The following is an 18382-nucleotide window of genomic DNA, read 5'->3' as shown; positions in this document are numbered from 1 at the left end:
TGTGCTATCCATGACCCCCTCAGCATCGTGAATGCTCCAAAGTGAGTCCATCCGCATCTCCAGAGCCATCATGCAGTCTAACAAGAGCTGCAGCTGGACACACTTGCTGCACGTGAAGGAGTCAGGGCCATCAGCCGTGTCCCTGAGCTCCCATGTTGAGCAAGAGGACCATAACGTGGGTCTGAGATTTCCTGCCATTGTTAATGTTAAACATAACTTAGATAAATGAAAAAGGAATGAAAAAAGTTTTTGCCAATCACACGATATATAAAAAAAACATGAAATAGAAAAAGCCTTAACTTATCTACACACCACCGAGACCTTTTTTTTGGTTCGAGGAAGAGGGCGGGTGGGAGACACTACACGTGTAGTGTCTCTGGTTCAGCCACTGCCCAAATAAATGAAGGTCGCTCCTGCTCGAGGTAAGCTTTTTAAAGTGTGAAAAACTTACCTTCCCGGCAGCCTCCTGGTGCTCTCTCTCTCTTGCTCCTCCCGAAAACCTTTCTCCTTAGTAGAGGGGTCAATAACTAGCCATGTGGTTTTAAGGTAAGGAGCAGAACCAAGCAGAAATGAATTCAATCAGAGAGTGTGGATATCTGGTATTCACTTCCTGAAAGGGCGACAGAGCTGAGAATCTTCAACTATTTAGATGCGTGCTTGCATTGGCACAGCATATAAGGTTATTAAGTGCTAGAAAATGGGGTTAAATTAGCTAAATATTTGTGAATGGTGAGGACATGATGGACTGAGAGCCTTTTTCCATGATTTAAAAACTTTGACTTTTGGAGCTTTATCAGTTAAACCCTAGTACTGAACCACATAAGGGATATTAGGATAGTTCAGAATGAGCTCGGGTGTACAGAGGCAAGTGTTAGGATTAGGTGGACCTCATTTCCAGTCCACTGTTGGCTATGTGGCTATCACAAATGGTCACAAGGTACTCAGGTGAGGAGATGGAAAAGTGAAACACAGTTATCACTGTGGAATGGAAACAGATGTACCTAGCCACTGCAGATAGCAGTGTGTCAGAGTCCAACAATTTCTACTCTCAGATTGAACCTGTTGCTTCTTTTGTGGATCAGAAACCAGAGGGAATGTTCTCAAGCAGGTTAACAGCTGCTGCTTTCTAACAGGCTGAGTGACCTGAGAGCAGGAGGCTTGAGACCTAGACTTACCGAGGTGGGAAATATGAACTCAAAATGTAGACTGTTTTCCTGTCAGTTTTTCTTGTGTCAGGGAGGGCATGGATGGATATGATGGGAGGTCTTGGGTAGGTGTGGTGGAGCGGGGTGGTTGGATGTAGTGGGAGGCGTTGGGTAGGTATGATGGAGAGGGGTGGGTGGATATGATGGGAGGCGTTGGGTAGGTGTGATGGAGAGGGGTGGGTGGATATGTTGGGATGTGTTGGGTAGGTGTGATGGAGAGGGGGAGGGGTGAGGAGATGGATGTTTTGGGGAGAGGGAGGAGGAGGTTGGGAATGGGTCAGTGGTCACTGTGGATTTAACAGCCGAGAGCTCGCCCACAAGGAGATAGCAAGAACTGCAGATGCTGGAGTCAGAGTCACTAGAGTGGAACTGGAGGAACACAGCAGGTTAAGCAGCATCAGAGCAGCAAGAAAGTTGACGTTTTGGGTTTGTACCCTTCACAGTCCTGAAGTACTAGGTGCACGTCAGATACCTTTATTTTCTTATTGACTTTAAGATCTGGTGTTTTTAGGTGTGCTCATTCAATGAGTTGTATTTCAGTATCAACAAAAATTGACTCAGTCATTTGGACAGTGATCCTTGTCCTCAAGTTACCTTTGAGGAATGTTTCATTGTCGGAACAAACCTATCTGCCAAACTATTTGTGACTGGGTAGTAAGGAGCTGATCGATGTGTTGAATTTCATTCTGCTTTAGTTAGGCCATAAACTCTTGTAATAAGAACTGATGACATTTATCGTTCACACATTGTTCCAGATAACCAACCCTCACGAAGATCACCACTAGTCTTTCTCTAATATCCTCTTTATTATGGTGACTTCTGGCCATTTAGCATGGGCAACAACTACTTGGAGAAATATTCACTATTCAGAAATCTGGCCATTTTTATGGGCGTAATGGTGTTCATGGAGAAAGGTTGTGAAAACTTTGGCAAACTGCACATACTTGCATCTTCTCTATTTTGAGCCAAATACTGACCACCAAAAATGGATTCTAGCTATTTCCTACATTCTGAAATGCCACAGTGACCTTTGTCATTGATTTAACACATATTTCCTTAGCTGTGGTGGAATGATGACCCTCATTCCCCATAGGAGATATCCTGCTTGTACAGATATTTCCAGCTTCCATGTGACATTATGTCTTCAGTTCTGGAGTAGTTCCTGTGATTTGCCACAAATTACCCTGAACGTCACTTTTGATATTAGTAGATCATTTCTAGTGTACTTCTAAACTTGTCCTGTGTTACTGGAGTATTCTCTACTTAATCGAATTGGAAAATTTCTGTAGTTGTCTCATTTGGTAAAGGTAATCTAGACAGACAATCAACATTCCCATTTAAATTAAGCTGCTATACTTAATTGTGTAAATGTGAACTGAGAGCAACAACATCCATCTCTGCATACAACTTTCAGCAAGAAAAGGTATCCTTGTGTGAGGCCCAAATATTATGATCAATGTTATATGGTTTCTTAGAGTAAATTTCCAATCATACAGTTACTGATCAAATTGTCTAATGGCAAGAATGATTCCTAAAGCTTCTTTCTCAATCTGGGCATAGTTCGTGTTTGTTTTGTTGAATCATCTCGATGCAAAAGTTATTGGCTGCGCTTCACCATAGGGTAATATGTGAGAAATGACTGCTGTCACTTCATAAGGTGATGCATCACAAGTTGATTGCAACGGTAACTTTGGGTTGGAACTTCTGACTTTAATAATACCTCTTCGACTTGTGTGAAGGTCCTTTCACATTGATTTTCCCATTTCCAGTTTCTGCTTGCAGCTTCTACATACCAACAATTTCCTGCTGCATAACCTGGTATCCCAATCTGATAGCAGTTCTGAGTCTCCATTGATGCTTGTCTTTCAGTCGTAGAACATAAAACATAGAACATTGTAACACAAGAACAAGACCTAAGGCCCACCGTGTCTATGCCAACCAAATGCCATTCTAAATTAATGCCATCTGCCTTCATATGCTCCATATCCCTTTATTCCCTGCTTGTTCATGGATTTGTCTAAACACCTCTAAAACTTTGCTCCACATTGGCAGAGCATGGTAGGTATCTACCACCCACTGTGTACAAAACTTCCCCACATGTCTCCTTTAAACTTTCACCCTCACCTTGAACCATGTCTCCGAGTGTTTGATATTTCCACCCTGGGGAAAAGACTTCAATTATCTATCCTATCCATTCCTGTCATAATTCTATATACTTCTCTCAGGTTGCCTCTCAACATCCAATGCTCTAGCAAACACAGTCCAAACTCTCTTAATACGCTGCAATCCAGGCAACATCATCCTGATTTTTTGATGAAGGGTCTAGGCCTGAAACGTCAGCCTTCCTGCTCCTCTGATGCTGCTTGGCCTGCTGTGTTCATCCATCTCCACACCTCGTTATCTCAGATTTTCCAGCATCTGCAGTTCCTATTATGTCTCCTGGTAAATCTGTTGTGCACCTTTGACACAGCCTCCACATCCTTCCCATAGTGTGGCAACCAGGACTGTACACAATACTCCAATGTAGCCTAACTAAAGTCTTTTATAGTTGCAGCATGACTTGTCAACTTTTAACTCAGTGCTCTGGACCATGAAAGCATGAATGCCATACACCTTCTTTACCACCTTGTATTGCCACTTTCAGGGAGCTATGGAGCTGGACCCTGAGATCCCCCTGTACATTAGTGCTTCTAAGGGTCCTGCCATTAACTATCTACTTTTCTCTTGCACTTTAACTCCCAAAATGCATCATCTGACACTCAGAGTCATAGAAACGTACAGAACAGAAACAGACCCTTTGGTTCAACTCATCCATGCCACACAGATATCGATAATGAATCCAGTCCCATTTGCCAGCATTTGGTTCATGTCCCTCTAAATGCTTATTCATATACCCATTCAAATACTTTTTAATTGTTGTAATTGTACCAACCTCCTCCACTTCCTCTGGCAGTTTATTCCATACACGTGCCAGCCTCTCTCTGAAAAGTTCGCCCCTTAGGTTCCTTCTAAAATTTTCCCCTCTCACCTTAAACTTATGCCTTCTAGTTTTTGACTCCCCTACCCTGGTAAAAGATCTTGTTTATTCACCCTATCCATGCCCTTGTGGTTCCATAAACCTCTATAAGGTCACTCCTCAGTCTCCAACCCTCCAGGGAAAATAGCCCCAGCCTATTCAGCCTCTCCCTACAGCTCAAACCCTCCAACCCTGACATCATTCTTGTAAATCTTTTCTTGACCCTTTCAAGTTTCACAACATCATTTCCATAGCAGGCAGGCCAGAATTGAATGCAGTATTCTAAAACTGCCGTAACTAATGTTCTGTACAGCTGCAACATGACCTCTCATCTCCTGTACTCAATGCACTGATGAATAAAGGCAAGCATACTAAACGCCTTCTTCATTGACCTGTCTACATGCAACTCCACTTTCAAGGAACTATGAACCTACACTCCATTGTCTCTCTATTTGACCACATTAAACTCCATGTGCCATTTTTCTCCCCAACATTCCAACTGATTTTATCTTGCTCTATCCTTTGATTAGCTTCCTTACTATCCTCTAGTCCACCAATTTTTGCGTCACCTCCAAATTTTCTCATCAACTAATCACCATTTTGTGAACTCATTCAGTTGCCGTTTTGTGAGCTGTCATGCTCGACCTTAGCTGTTGAGTTTCCTTGGATATTAGCTCCATGGAGACTGCTATTTCCAGACCTGGCTTTAAGTCTAGAGTCCATTTGGTCAGTAATCTCTGTGGCTTACTTAACATCTTAAACCACCCAACAGTCTGTCACTGACAGCATAATTTGAGTTGTGTCTGAATTTACAGAATTCTGCTAACTTTTTAAAAAATTACTACAAACTGGGAGATAGATTCCCTATCATATTGGTTGTATTGTGAATCCGAACATTGCAGCAATCACCAGTGATCAGTTCTGGAGGATTCCTGCTATTTCTTCATAAGGTTTTGAACAGGCTTTTCTGGCTAAAACAGACTCTATAAGGAGGTTAAAAGTTTCTCCCTTCCGTAATACTCAGGAATGCAGGGACAACAATATCTGCTTCAAGTTTATTGGCATGAACAAAATAATCAAATCTCTCTGTGCAGGATTTCCAGCTCTCTGTATTTTCATCAATACTGTCCCACAGTGCCAAAATTTCTTGTTATTTTTTGTTATAGGTCCTGCGCAGCATGATGCACCATGAAAATTTTAGGACTACCTTTCTTCTTCCTGTTTAAAACAAGATATTCCTGAAGCTGCCTGTTTCTTTGAGTCTGTACTCCTAACTTAAAACATTCCCTCATTGCGCACAGTGTTCCTTTAGTGTGGAGCACATTGTGAACTTGTTCTGCATTGTTAATCTCTTCGCTGGTGGGAATTAAATTTTTTTAAACTGACTGCAACCCATCCTCGTCATCATCTGGTGTTATGTTTGAAGAATGTCTAGGGATCGTAGTGTTTAAAACAACAAGACCTTTTAAAAATGAGATGTTCACTCTAAAGGCAGTAAGATTAGACTGAGCTTCTTCCTGCCCAGAATGGCCAGTGGTGTCATGGTCACATCATATGATTGGACTTTTAATGTGACCATCCGGCATACATATTTAAATGCACTATACTCATGGGCAATGTGGGAAGGTGCATCTTGGATGAGGAAGAAGGTTTTTTTTAATTAATTCTCCATTTAGACATCATCAACAACAGCAAAATTGATAATTCCACCTTGGGTATGGTCACTGTTGACAAGATTGGGCGATGCCATTTTCCTGAAAAGCTCCCCATAATACTGTCAGGGAGAAAGGCATCTCTAGGACTTTGATCCCATGACATTGATAAGCAGTGACACTTGTTCACTTTGGGATTTGACTTGGAGTTTTTGCTGCTCCCATCTACTGGCTGCTATGCTCCTTCTAACTGGTAAAGGTTGTCAGAGGAGGTAGATTTGGCAGATCTGAGAGGTGCTTCTTTTTGGCTAAGGCCAAGTTAGAACATAGAACACAGAAACTCATCAGAGCTGGGCTGAGAAATGGCAAATGGAGTTCAACCTGGATAAATGCGAAGTGATGCATTTTGGAAGGTCGAACTTAAATGCTGAATATAGGATTAAAGGCAGGATTCTCGGCAGTGTGGAGGAACAGCAGGATCTTGGTGTTCAAGTGCATAGCTCCCTCAAAGTTGCCACCCAAGTGGAAAAGGTTGTTAAGAAAGCATATGGTGTTTTGGCTTTCATTAACAGGGGAATCAAGTTTAAGAGCCGCGAAGTTATGCTGCAGCTCTATAGAACCCTGATGAGACCACACTTAGAATATTGTGTCCAGTTCTGGTCGCCCTATTATAGGAAAGATGTGGAGGCTTTGGAGAGGGTGCAAAGGAGGTTTACCAGGATGCTGCCTGGATTGGAGGGCTTGTCTTACGAGGAGAGGTTGACTGAGCTCGGACTTTTCTCCCTGGAGAGAAGGAGGAAGAGGGGTGATCTGATCGAGGTGTACAAGGTAATGAGAGGCATGGATAGAGTCGATAGCCAGAGACTTCTCCCCACGGCAAGATTGACTGCCACGAGGGGTCATAGTTTTAAGGTGTTAGGAGGAGGGTATAGAGGAGACGTCAGAGGGAGGTTCTTCACCCAGAGAGTTGTGAGCGCATGGAATAGTTTACCAGTGGTAGTCGTGGAAGCAGAGTCATTAGTGACATTTAAGCGACTGCTGGACATGCACATGGACAGCAGTGAATTGAGGGGAATGTAGGTTAGGTTATTTTATTTTTGGATTAGGATTATTCCATGGCACAACATTGTGGGCCAAAGGGCCTGTACTGTGCTGTACTTTTCTATGTTCTATGATCTATGAAACCTCAGTGGTTTTTTGAGGTTCATAGTATAGACTGTAGTCCTGGTGCGATGCAAGGAGTGGATGTTTTGATGTGATATCATTCCCACAGTTGAATAGTGAGGTCGAGGTTGTCTCAGAAGATCAGTGGGGAAGAGGATGTGATATATCAGCACAATTAAAGTGATGAGCAGAGGACACTGTCCAGATTTCTGCGACAAATTTATTACTTTCTGTAACAAGCCTCTCGTTACAGGTATTTTCAGCACAGGTTACCCATGGCACCTCTGTCAGCTTCACTTGGCTGATTGACAACATGGAGCTGTTTGCCTACAGTGGACAAATCTACAAGGTGACCTTCAAACAACCAGCAACATACAGGCTCAAGGTGAGTGTGACACATGGAGCTCTCTGCTGCTGTTCATGGCTCGCTGCCAGGCAGGAACCCTTTGCACACACTGAGGCCTGGGCCTGATATGTGTTTTCCTTAGTGAGTTGAGAAACATTACCATGTCAGGCCTGTACAATTTTTATTAGCCCAGGGAAAAATCCAATCTCTGCATCCAATCATTTTGTTCCCATTCCTGCTATCTCTCTCCCTTTCATGATTAAGGACCCCTCTCTGACAGTTTTGCCTCCTGCCTCCTATAATCTGCTGTTAAGTCAATGCATTGCATAAAACTAATCATGGTTACTGTTTTGACTAAGTGGTGATGACCTCTTGTTCCTGAATCTTTTGTTTGTTGCTTCCAAGCATTAATCCTGCCTGGTGTTTCACACTGCCTCAAGTACCTATTCACATTGAATTCCATGAGTTTGTAATTCCCTGGGTGAAGAGATTCTTCCTCATCTCAGTCCTGAATGATTTACCTCTTATTCTCAGACTGTGATCCCTATTTCTGGATTTCCCCAAAATCGGGAACATCCTTCCTGCATCTAGCCTGTCCAGTCCCATGAGGATTTTATATGTTTCAGTGAGTCTCCCCTCATTCTTCTAAATTCCAGCAAGTACAAGCCCATTCGATCCAGTCTTTCCTCATTATGTCAGTTCTGCCATCCCAGGAATCAACCTGGTGTATAATGTGTTCCCCCACCACACGCTATAAAGAAACCGCTGAAATTCTTTGATTAAATTCCAGCCTGTAGCTTAGTCACAGGCATCCCAAACCTCTTGACTGGATTCTAGCCTGTAACATTTTACTGTACTTTCTTTTTACAGTTAATGGCAGTGAATCCGGTGAGTGAGCAGAACATAGAAACTGAGTTAGTCGCTGATACCATGCACCCTCTAACAGATCCGCAGTTTATTAATTTGTCCGGCACAGTTCTTGTTGACAAACCTCATACATTCACGTTCAGGATCATGGTGGACAGTTTAGCAGACATTACATTCCGGTGAGTGACATCAACATATGTCGGCATTCTGTACGTTTCTGGATCTATGTAGCTGTGCATGAATGTTTATATAGGTTAGGTATGTGGAATTATTTTGTGTGTGCACTTGTATGTGGGTGCTTGTCTGTGTATGTGTGTTGTTGAATCTGCTCTGCCAGTCAGTTAGATCATTGCTGTTCTTCGACATTAACACCACTTCTCTGCACTATCTCCACACTATCCATGTATCCTCTGGTATCATTAGTCTTCAGGAACCTATCAATTTCCACCATGAACTTGCTCAGGGATTGAGCTTGCACAGCCCTCTGGGCTAGAGAATTTCAAAGACTCACCACCCTCCAAGTGACGAAATTCCTCTTCATTTCAGTCCTAAATAACTAACCCCTTATCCTGATATTATGCCCCGTGGTTTTAGAGTCACCAATCAGGAAAATGAAAACCTTTCCATGTTCACTTTGTTGAACGTTGTGAGAATTTTGTAAGTTCAAGTCCACCATCTGACCAGGTTGATTAGGAAAATATCTACATATCCTTAAAAACTCTGGAGAATACAGACCCAGTTACCCAAATCTTGTGAATCAATCTTGCCTTCTGGCAAATTAATTTGCTGAACTTGCATTGCATTCCCCATAATTAGCAAGTGTATTATTTGTTATCTGTTAGATAAGGAGATCAAAACTGTACACAGTGCTCCAGGTACGTTCTTTCCAAGCCTGTATAAAACTGCAGCAAGACATCTTTGCTCCTGTACTCATGCTAACCATCTAATTCTCATCACTAAGAGTCACACATACAGACACACTCAGGAAAGTGGAGTTGAAGAGAACAGTGCACTCTCACTGGTAATAACCAGAAGGAATAGTTTATAACTCACATGATTATCTTGTCTTGTACATAAGGCAGTCCTGATATAATAGTATCTTTAAGTGCAGTCTTGGTGAATTCAACAGGCAAAGTCATCCACCAAAGTTGTTTCAGATTTTTTTCTGCAAACGTACTAATTAGAGCAGCTACATTCTCCTGCAAATCATTTGTGTAGGTCACAAACACCAGAGATCCAAGCACTGATCCCTGTGGAACAGCCCTCCGTTCTGAAAAGCATCCTTCCTCTGCTACCCTCTGTCTCCTATGATTAAGCCAGTTCTGTATCCATCTGTATTCATCTTGCCAGCTCACCCCGATACCCTGGAGGAGTTATACTCGACCTGGTTTTGGGAAATAAGCCCAGTCAGGTGAGTGAAGTTTCAGTGGGGGAGTAGTGACCACAATACTGAGTTTTAAGATACTCATAGATAGGGATAATAGCAGACCTCGATTGAAGGTGTTAAACTAAGGGAAAGCAAACTATAACAATATTAGGTAGGAACTGGAAAATTTTGATTGGAGGCAGCTGTACGAGGGTAAATCTGCACTGAACATGTGAGAGTATTTCAAACGGCAGCTCATAAAAATTTGGAGCAGAGCATTGCTGTGAGAATGAGGGGTAGGTGTGACAAGTTACATGAACTTTGGAACACCAGGGATTTTATGACCTTGTTCAGAAAGAAAAAGGAAACATATGGAAAGTCTCTAGGAGGATGGGAACTGACGAAGTCCTGGAAGTATGTAGGGAATGTGGGAGAGAACTTAAACAAGGAAGTAGAAAGGCTGAAAGGGGGCATGAAAAGTCATTAGCAAACAGGATTAAGGAGAATTCCAAAGACACTTTATACATTTATAAAGCAAGATGGTAGACAAGAAAAGGGTTGGCCCTCTCAAGGGCAAAGGAGGGAATCTGTGTTGGAGCCAGAAGAGGTAACTGAGGTCCAAAATGAATACTTTGTGTCGGTATTCTCCAAAGAGAAGGGATTGATGGAGGATGATCTCAGGGAGGGGAGTATTGAGTCTCTAAACTAAGTTGCTATTAAAAAGAAAGAGGTGTTGTGAATCTTCAAAAGTATTAAGGTAGAAAGTTCCTGGAACCTGATGGGATCTATCCCAGAATATTGAGGGAATCCAGAAAATAAGTTGCTGGAGAATATTCTGCTGCTGGAAGAAGGAGAAAGAGCATACAAACATGGTTGGAGGGGTCTTTGATTATGTTGGCCACTTTCCCAAACAGCAGGCAGTGTGGATGGAGTCAATGGAAGGAGGGCTGGCTTTCATGATGGACTGCTGTGTCTTCACAACTGTCTCTAATTTCTTGTGTTTTGGTCAGTTCTTGGGTCTGTGGGTTTTCACCGTTCCCTTTCCAAATATTGTCCTTTTTTTAGACAGTAGGGCAGTGTTGAATTATCTAATTATATTAGATGACCCTCAAAAACCACATTTTACAAGACATCATTGCCCCTTATGAAACATCAGTTCCAAAGGATTTGACACTAAGTATGGATTGTCTTCTGAATATGAAATATCTAAACTGCACCTGACAGTGGTAGAGAATGAATGGGTGGTTTGAGTGTGTTGGTGGAATTGGGTATCACAGTATGTGTTCTCTGTTCAGTTACTTTGCATTGTTCTTGTTCAGGTGGAACTTTGGTGATGCAAATGCCACAATAACGCATTCCAGGCATCCACCACACTCCGCCCACCTGCCTGAGCCAGACTCAAGGACCACGACCATAATGGTGCAAGATCAAATGACCTGGGCATACTCTCAGCCTGGTAATGACACAACTCGAAAATATCCTTATCCCGAAATCTGATTTTTAAATATAGTTCCAGAGGATAATAGATTTGCACCAATTGAAAAAAACACTGACTCTGTGCAGTTACACCGTGAGTGACCCTTACCCCACTGAGAAACACTGACTCTGTGCAGTTACACCGTGAGTGACTCTTACCCCACTGAGAAACACTGACTCTGTACAGTTACACCGTGAGTGACCCTTACCCCACTGAGAAACACTGACTCTGTACAGTTACACCGTGAGTGACCCTTACCCCACTGAGAAACACTGACTCTGTACAGTTACACCGTGAGTGACCCTTACCCCACTGAGAAACACTGACTCTGTACAGTTACACCGTGAGTGACCCTTACCCCACTGAGAAACACTGACTCTGTACAGTTACACCGTGAGTGACCCTTACCCCACTGAGAAACACTGACTCTGTACAGTTACACCGTGAGTGACCCTTACCCCACTGAGAAACACTGACTCTGTGTAGTCACACCGTGAGTGACCCCTACCCCACTGAGAAACACTGACTCTGTACAGTTACACCGTGAGTGACCCTTACCCCACTGAGAAACACTGACTCTGTACAGTTACACCGGTAATAATTCCTCACTTTCTTTTTTTTCATTCTTTCTCACAGTCTCCATCTCCAACTCTGTCTACCTCTTTTCCAATCTCCCTCTACCTCTTTCTAATTCTCTCTAACCGTTTGGGACTGCATCCCTCTCTGCCTCTGTCACTGTTTTGTCCCAATCTCTTTCAACCTTTCTCAATCACACTTTCTCTCTCTCTCTCTTTTCCAATTTTGCTCTCTGCCTATCTCCCTTTCATTTAATATGGCTCTGACTTTCTCCCTCTGTCTCTCCCATGTGTAACTCATTCTCTTGCCTTATATTCCCTCTCTGACTTGCACACTGTCACATCCTTGAATTGTTTTCTTTTTCTTTCTATCTGTGTGTTTGCTGTTCATTCTCATGCTGCTCTGTCATCCCAGATCACCGAATGTACTTTATCAGCTGTGGGGTTGGTGGGGTTAGAAATGTAACACGTCAGAAGCAATGTATTGAATATGCTGCTCTGTCTTTCTAGGTAACTATATTTTGCAAGTGGAGAGTGCTGCTCAGTGGAGCTGCATTAGGTGGAGTCATTCAGTGTATGTCCGCTACCCTTTGACAGAACTGAGCTGTGCAAAGGCGCCAGAGCACCCTCACACCAACGGAGTCATTGTATTTGAAGCTTACCCTCGGCCATCCTCTTTTGGGATATTCTACACGTGGAACTTTGGTGATGGAACTCCTGTTGTTTTGGCAATGAGCTCCACAGTGCAGCATAGGTTCAGAACGAGAGGAATTTACAATGTCACACTCCAGGTCAATAATACAGCCAGTGCAATGAGTTCCTATTTGATGGTTACAGTGGAAGAAGAGATTACATGCCTCGAGGTGACAACCAGTGAGCGCAGTGAGCTGGGCTCTACAATACTGGTTCATGCAGAAGCAAGAAGCGGCTCAAACATTCTGTGGGCCTTCAATATGGGGGATGGACACACCTTTGGAAATCTGACAACTGACACCATTTTTTACAGATACTCTGTGGAAGGGCGTTACACCATCACGGTAACTGGGAGTAACGCGGTCAGCTCGGTTAGTCAGTCGGTTTTTGTGGCGGTGTATGCGCTGAAGGTTATGGCTGTCAAACCAACAGGATGCTTGGTCTCAGGAAGCAACACCTCCTTTCAGGCTGAGGTGTCCAGCACAGGGAATGAGACTCAGGTTTGCTGGAGTTTCGGAGACAGGAGCCTAGCTCTGGTGGTCCGAGGCAGCTCCGGGGTCCATCATACCTATGCCATGGCTGGGAACTACACAATCACTGTCACCGCCACCAGCCCCTTCAATACTGCATCTTACCAGGCTACCATCTGTGTGCAGGCACCCATCCATTCTGTCCAGCTCTTGGCCAGAAACCTTTCCGTACGGTTGAGAGACCCAGTTCAGTTTGTGGCTAAGGTGGACCCTGAGGAAGGCAAGCAGCACCCTTACCAATACCACTGGGATTTTGGGGTGCAAGGGCCTCCTATTTCCAGTTGTAGGGAGCAGTCCTTTGTCTATGATAAAGTTGGCATCTACTTGGCTGTGGTCACAGTGAGTAACCGTGTTGACCGTCAAAGTAGTTCCTGCTCAGTGACTGTTCAGGAAAGTGTTGGGGACTTCACAATTCATCATGAAGGTCTGGCCCAGGAGGCTCTCTCCTTGAACAAAACATTTGAATTTCATCTCCACGGTGCCTCGGGTACCAACGCCACATTCTACTGGGACTTTGGTGACGGCACCGCCAGGACAGAGGGCCAGCAGGTATCTCACGTTTATCGGAGCTGTGGATGGTTCACCATGATGGTGGTGGGGGTAAACCTGGTTAGTCGCCTGGAGAGGTTCCTGAATGTCCATGTCATCACCCCCATCACCCAGCTGAGTGTCAGTGCTGCACAGCTGGTAGTGGAAACTGGGAAGAGTGTCACCTTCACTGCTTCGCTGTCCACAGGAGAACAAGTCATCTTCTTCTGGGCAGTGTGCGGAGATTGTGTCCTACACCCCGGATCATCCAGTTTCAAACACAGCTTCCTGGAGCCTGGTACTTACAGTGTGGTGGTGACCGCAAGAAATGAGGTGAGCGAAGATACAAAAATGGTCACCGTTCAGGCTGAGGAAAGGATCCAGGATGTGAAAATAGACACTGGAGATCTGATTCACAGCAGTTACTTTGCTACCAAGGAGGTTTGTATACTGCGTGCACACGTGGCACTGGGGTCAAATGTGTCCTATGAATGGACCATTAGACAAGGCCCTGTTGTGGTTGCTGTAGGTCAAGGGTCAATCATGATGTTTCAACCAGAGGCAGCTGGGGATTATTGGTTGATGGTGATGGCTAAAAATGCTCTTGGAGGAGTCAGCCAAAGTGAAGAGATCTCAGTATTGGAGCGTATCAGTGGGGTGAAGGTCACTTCAACACCACACAACGTAGCCACAGGACAACCAGTTCAACTGAGTGTCACAGTCACCTCTGGGACTGATTTATTGTATGAATGGTTCATCGAAGGAGCTGAAAATTGCCTAAGGACCAACATCTCCTCACTTACCTACATTTACTCAACAGCAGGAACCACGAAGGTAAATGTGACCGTCTACAATAGGCTAGGGAGTGCCCAGAACTCCCTTGTTTTAACAATCCAAGAGCCTGTTTGTGAAGTGAGCTACACTGTATTGGATGAGGCACTTCCTTTTTACTTGCAGACTAATGCCACCGTCCACCTGAAGGGCTTTGCCAGCAGAGGCACTGATATCTCCTGGGAATGGTGCCTGCTAAGCCCAGTATGCACCCAGTCCTGGCACAGTCGTGAGATCAATCACACATTCAGTGCAGCAGGAGTCTACCCACTCACCCTCAATGCTTCCAATAGAGTTAGCTGGGAGTCAGTGCACCACAACCTCACAGTGCAGGACAGAGTCATAGGGCTTGTCATCGAGTTGGACAAGACAACTGTTCGGGTTGGTGAACCAGTGACTTTTACCCTCAACGTTCACCAGGGCAGCATGGTGCGCTACTTCCTGCATTTTGTCACTTTGCACACACAGTTGTCACTACATGGTGACACCTACAAAGTGACATTCCCTTCAGTAGGACAGCAGAATGTGACCGCGACAGCACGTAATGAAGTCAGCAGTGAGATGTGCTCTGCCTCTGTGGTGGTGCTGGAGGAGGTCACTGGACTCCACTTGGTTAATTGCTGCCAGTCTACTGTGGAGGCCAACAAGGAGATGAAGCTCACTGCGAGGGTGCACACAGGGACGGGTGTGAGGTACAGGTGGCACCTCCACCTGCCAGGCTTACCTGACCTGCATGGCTCAGGGCCAGGCATTACCTACACCCCTCAGAGCACAGGAAAGCTAACTGTCCATGTGGAGGCTATTGGACAGCTTGATGCCCTTTCACTTACTGAGTGCATTCAAGTTCAACACCCTGTGTCAGTGGCAGGCAAGCTCTGGAGTGACAATGTTGATCTGTTTGTGGAACAGGTTGTGACATTTTGGATGGTGCTATTGGAGGGTACTGATGTTCGATATCTCTGGAACTTTGGTGACTCACCCAAGACGTACACCAGTCAGAATGGCACTGTCCAGCACAGGTATAAGACAGTTGGTTGGTACACTGTGGAGGCCAAGGTCTTCAATGATGTCAGCTCTGTGGTTGTCCGCCTGGTGATCAACGTGCGGCAGCCTGCTTGCTGGGCTCCTGAAGTCAGATTGGTCAAACCGCCACCTACTGTTGTCCGGGCACGAGCGAGTTACTTTGAGGCAAAGGTGGACCTGAAGGGCTGCACAGCGTATCAGGCTCGCTACCGTTGGGAGCTGTTAGAGGGCACCAGCTGCCACTCGAGCTCAGTTCGAGTGCCCCTCAGCACTGTAGATACTGGAAAACCCATCCTGGCCTTGCCCAAACTGGCACTGCCTCTAGGTGCCCACTGCTTGCAGTTCACGGTGGACCTTGTTAGCACACCATTGAGCCAGAAGGTGGCAGTGGTGATCCAGGTGGTTCAGAGTAAGCTGCTGGCTATTATCAGTGGAGGATCAGAGAGAACATGGGCCAGTCACCAGGATCTGGTACTAGATGGATCAAAATCCTACGACCCGGATGTTGAGATGGAGGAGGAGGCTTTTCTGACTTACCACTGGGTTTGTGAAGCTGTGGTAAGTGCTGAACCTCACATTTCCTGAATAAAACCATCGAAGAGCGCGCTTGAGGAAAGTCATTTGGCTAGTAGATTATGCATCCCCTCTTTCAAAGAGAAATCCAATCAGCCCTACTCTCCTGCTTTTCCCCTGTAAACCCGCAGACTGTTTCCCTTAAGAATTCAACTAATTCTGTCTGTGGTAGATACAATCCAATCGGTATCTACCAGCCCATGATGCAGTCTGTGAATGTGCAAAAAGAGTATAGGAAGCTAGGTTGGAAGCTGAAGTCCAGGACAAACAGGGTAGCTATTTCTGGATTACTACCAGTGCCACGTGATAAGAAATAGAGAGACGGTGCAGCTAAACACGTGGCTGCAGGGCTGGTGTAGGAGGGAGGGCTTCCATTATGTGGATAATTGGAGCACGTTCTGGGGAAGGTGGGACCTGGACAGTGAGGACGGGTTGCACCTGAACTGGAAGGGCACAAATATCCTGTGAGGGAGGTTTGCTTGAGCTGTACGGGATGGTTTAAATGATATTGGCAGGGGGTGGGGAGCCAAATTGGTAATTCAGAGGATGAGGTGTTTAGCCTTCCAAGAGACACAACAAGGAGTGAGGTTGTTAATAAAGAAATGTGGTCGATGGAATGTAATTGTGGACACAGAGGTGGTTTTAGGTGTGTATACTTCAATACTAGAAGTACCAGAAATAAGGCAGATGAGCTTAGAGCATGGGTCAGTACTTGGAACTATGATGTTGTGGCTATCACAGAAACTTGGATAACTCAGGTTCAGGAATGGTTGTTGGAAGTTCTGGGATTTAGATTCTTTTAAAGAAATAAGGAGGGTGGTAAAAGAGATGGGAAAGTGGCATTGCTGGTCAGGGCTAGTATAGCAGCTACTGAAAGGCAGTTCAAGAATGATATGTCTACTGAGTCAGTTTGAGTTGAGGTCAGGAACAAGAAAGGAGCAGACACTTTGGGGTTTTTTTTTAACAGATCCCCTAATAGTTGCAGAGAAGTGGAGAGGCGGATTGGAAGGCAGATACTGGAAAGGTGCAGAAGTCACATGACTTCAACTTTCCAAATATTGATTGAAACTTTTTAGTTGTAATAGTTTAGATGGAGTGGATTTTCTCCAATGCACTCAGGAAGGATTCCTGTCACAGTACGTAGATAGACCGACCCGAGGAGAGGCCACTTTAGATTTGGTGCTTGGCAATGAACCAGGCCAAGTGTTAGACCTGATGGTAGGAGAGCATTTTGGTGGTAGTGATCATAACTCTGTTACTTTTACAGTAGTCATGAAAAAGGATAGGTACAGGGTAAGGTTTAGAACTGGGGGAAGGGTAATTACAATTCTGTTAGGCAAGAACTGGGTAACATAAAATGGGAACAGATGCTGTCAGGGAAGAGTACTGTTGAAATGGGGAGATTGTTTAAAGAATGCATACTGCGTATACTCAATATCTTTATCCCCAGCAGGCAGGAAAGATGCTTTGATCTTTATGTTGTCATTGTCTACGGGAATAGTGCCAGAAGACTGGAGGATAGCAAATGTTGTCCCCTTGTTCAAGAAGGGGAGTAGAGACAACCTGGTAATTATAGACCAGCAAGCCTTACTTCAGTTGTGGGTAAAGTGTTGGAAAGGATTATAAGAGATAGGACTTACAATAATCTGGAAAGGCATAATTTGATTAAGGATAGTGAACATGGTTTTGTGAAGGGTAGGTCGTGCCTCACAAACTTTACTGAATTCTTTGAGAAGGTGATCAAACAGGTGGATGAGGGTAAAGCGGTTGATGTGACGTATATGGATTTCAGTAAAGCATTTGATAAGGTTCCCCATGGTAGGCTATTGCAGAAAATATGGAGGCATGGGATTGAGGGTGATTTAGTGGTTTGGATCAGAAATTGGCTAGGTGTAAGAAGACAGAGGGTGGTGGTTGATGGGAAATGTTCATCCTGGAGTTCAGTTACTAGTGGTGTACCGCAAGGATCTGTTCTGGGGCCACTGCTGTTTGCCATTTTTATTAATGACCTGGATGAGGGTGTAGAAGGATGAGTTAGTAAATTTGCGGATGACACTAAAGTCGCTGAAGTTGTGGATAGTGCGGAAGGATGTTGCATATTACAGAGGTACTTCGATAAGCTGCACAGATGGGCTGAGAGGTGGTAAATGGAGTTTAATGCAGAAAAGTGTGTGGTGATTCACTTTGGAAGGAGTAACAGGAATACAGAGTACTGGGCTAATGGTAAGATTCTTAGTCGTGTGGATGAGCAGAGACATCTCGATGTCCATGTGCATAGATCCCTGAAAGTTGCCACCTAAGTTGATATAGTTGTTAAGAAAGTGTATGGTGTGTTAGGTTTTATTGGTAGAGGGATTGAGTTTTGGAACCATGAGGTCATGTTACAGCTGTACAAAACGCTGGTGTGGCCACACTTGGAATATTGTGTACAGTTCTGGTCACAGCATTTTAGGAAGGATGTGGAAGCATTGGAAAGGGTGCAGAGGAGATTTACCAGGATGTTGCCTGTTATGGAGGTAAGGTCTTATGAAGAAAG

The 18382-nt window shown here is 44.5% G+C and overlaps 1 protein-coding gene across 1 annotated transcript in view; it reads left to right on the top strand.

The window, feature by feature from the left end:
* pkd1b (polycystic kidney disease 1b) overlaps positions 1 to 18382 on the top strand; it is a 230642-nt gene that overhangs the window by 39480 nt on the left and 172780 nt on the right. Inside the window, exons 8-11 of the mRNA XM_048555247.2 lie at positions 7291 to 7422; positions 8254 to 8429; positions 10936 to 11072; positions 12179 to 15831. Of these exons, the coding sequence (XP_048411204.2) occupies positions 7291 to 7422; positions 8254 to 8429; positions 10936 to 11072; positions 12179 to 15831 (4098 nt within the window). The remainder of the gene's footprint in view (positions 1 to 7290; positions 7423 to 8253; positions 8430 to 10935; positions 11073 to 12178; positions 15832 to 18382) is intronic.

Source organism: Stegostoma tigrinum, chromosome 22, assembly GCF_030684315.1.
Source record: "Stegostoma tigrinum isolate sSteTig4 chromosome 22, sSteTig4.hap1, whole genome shotgun sequence".
In the NCBI taxonomy this organism is placed as follows: domain Eukaryota; kingdom Metazoa; phylum Chordata; class Chondrichthyes; order Orectolobiformes; family Stegostomatidae; genus Stegostoma; species Stegostoma tigrinum.
Note: the sequence above shows the minus strand (reverse complement) of the source record. Positions and strands in the feature narration are given on the sequence as shown.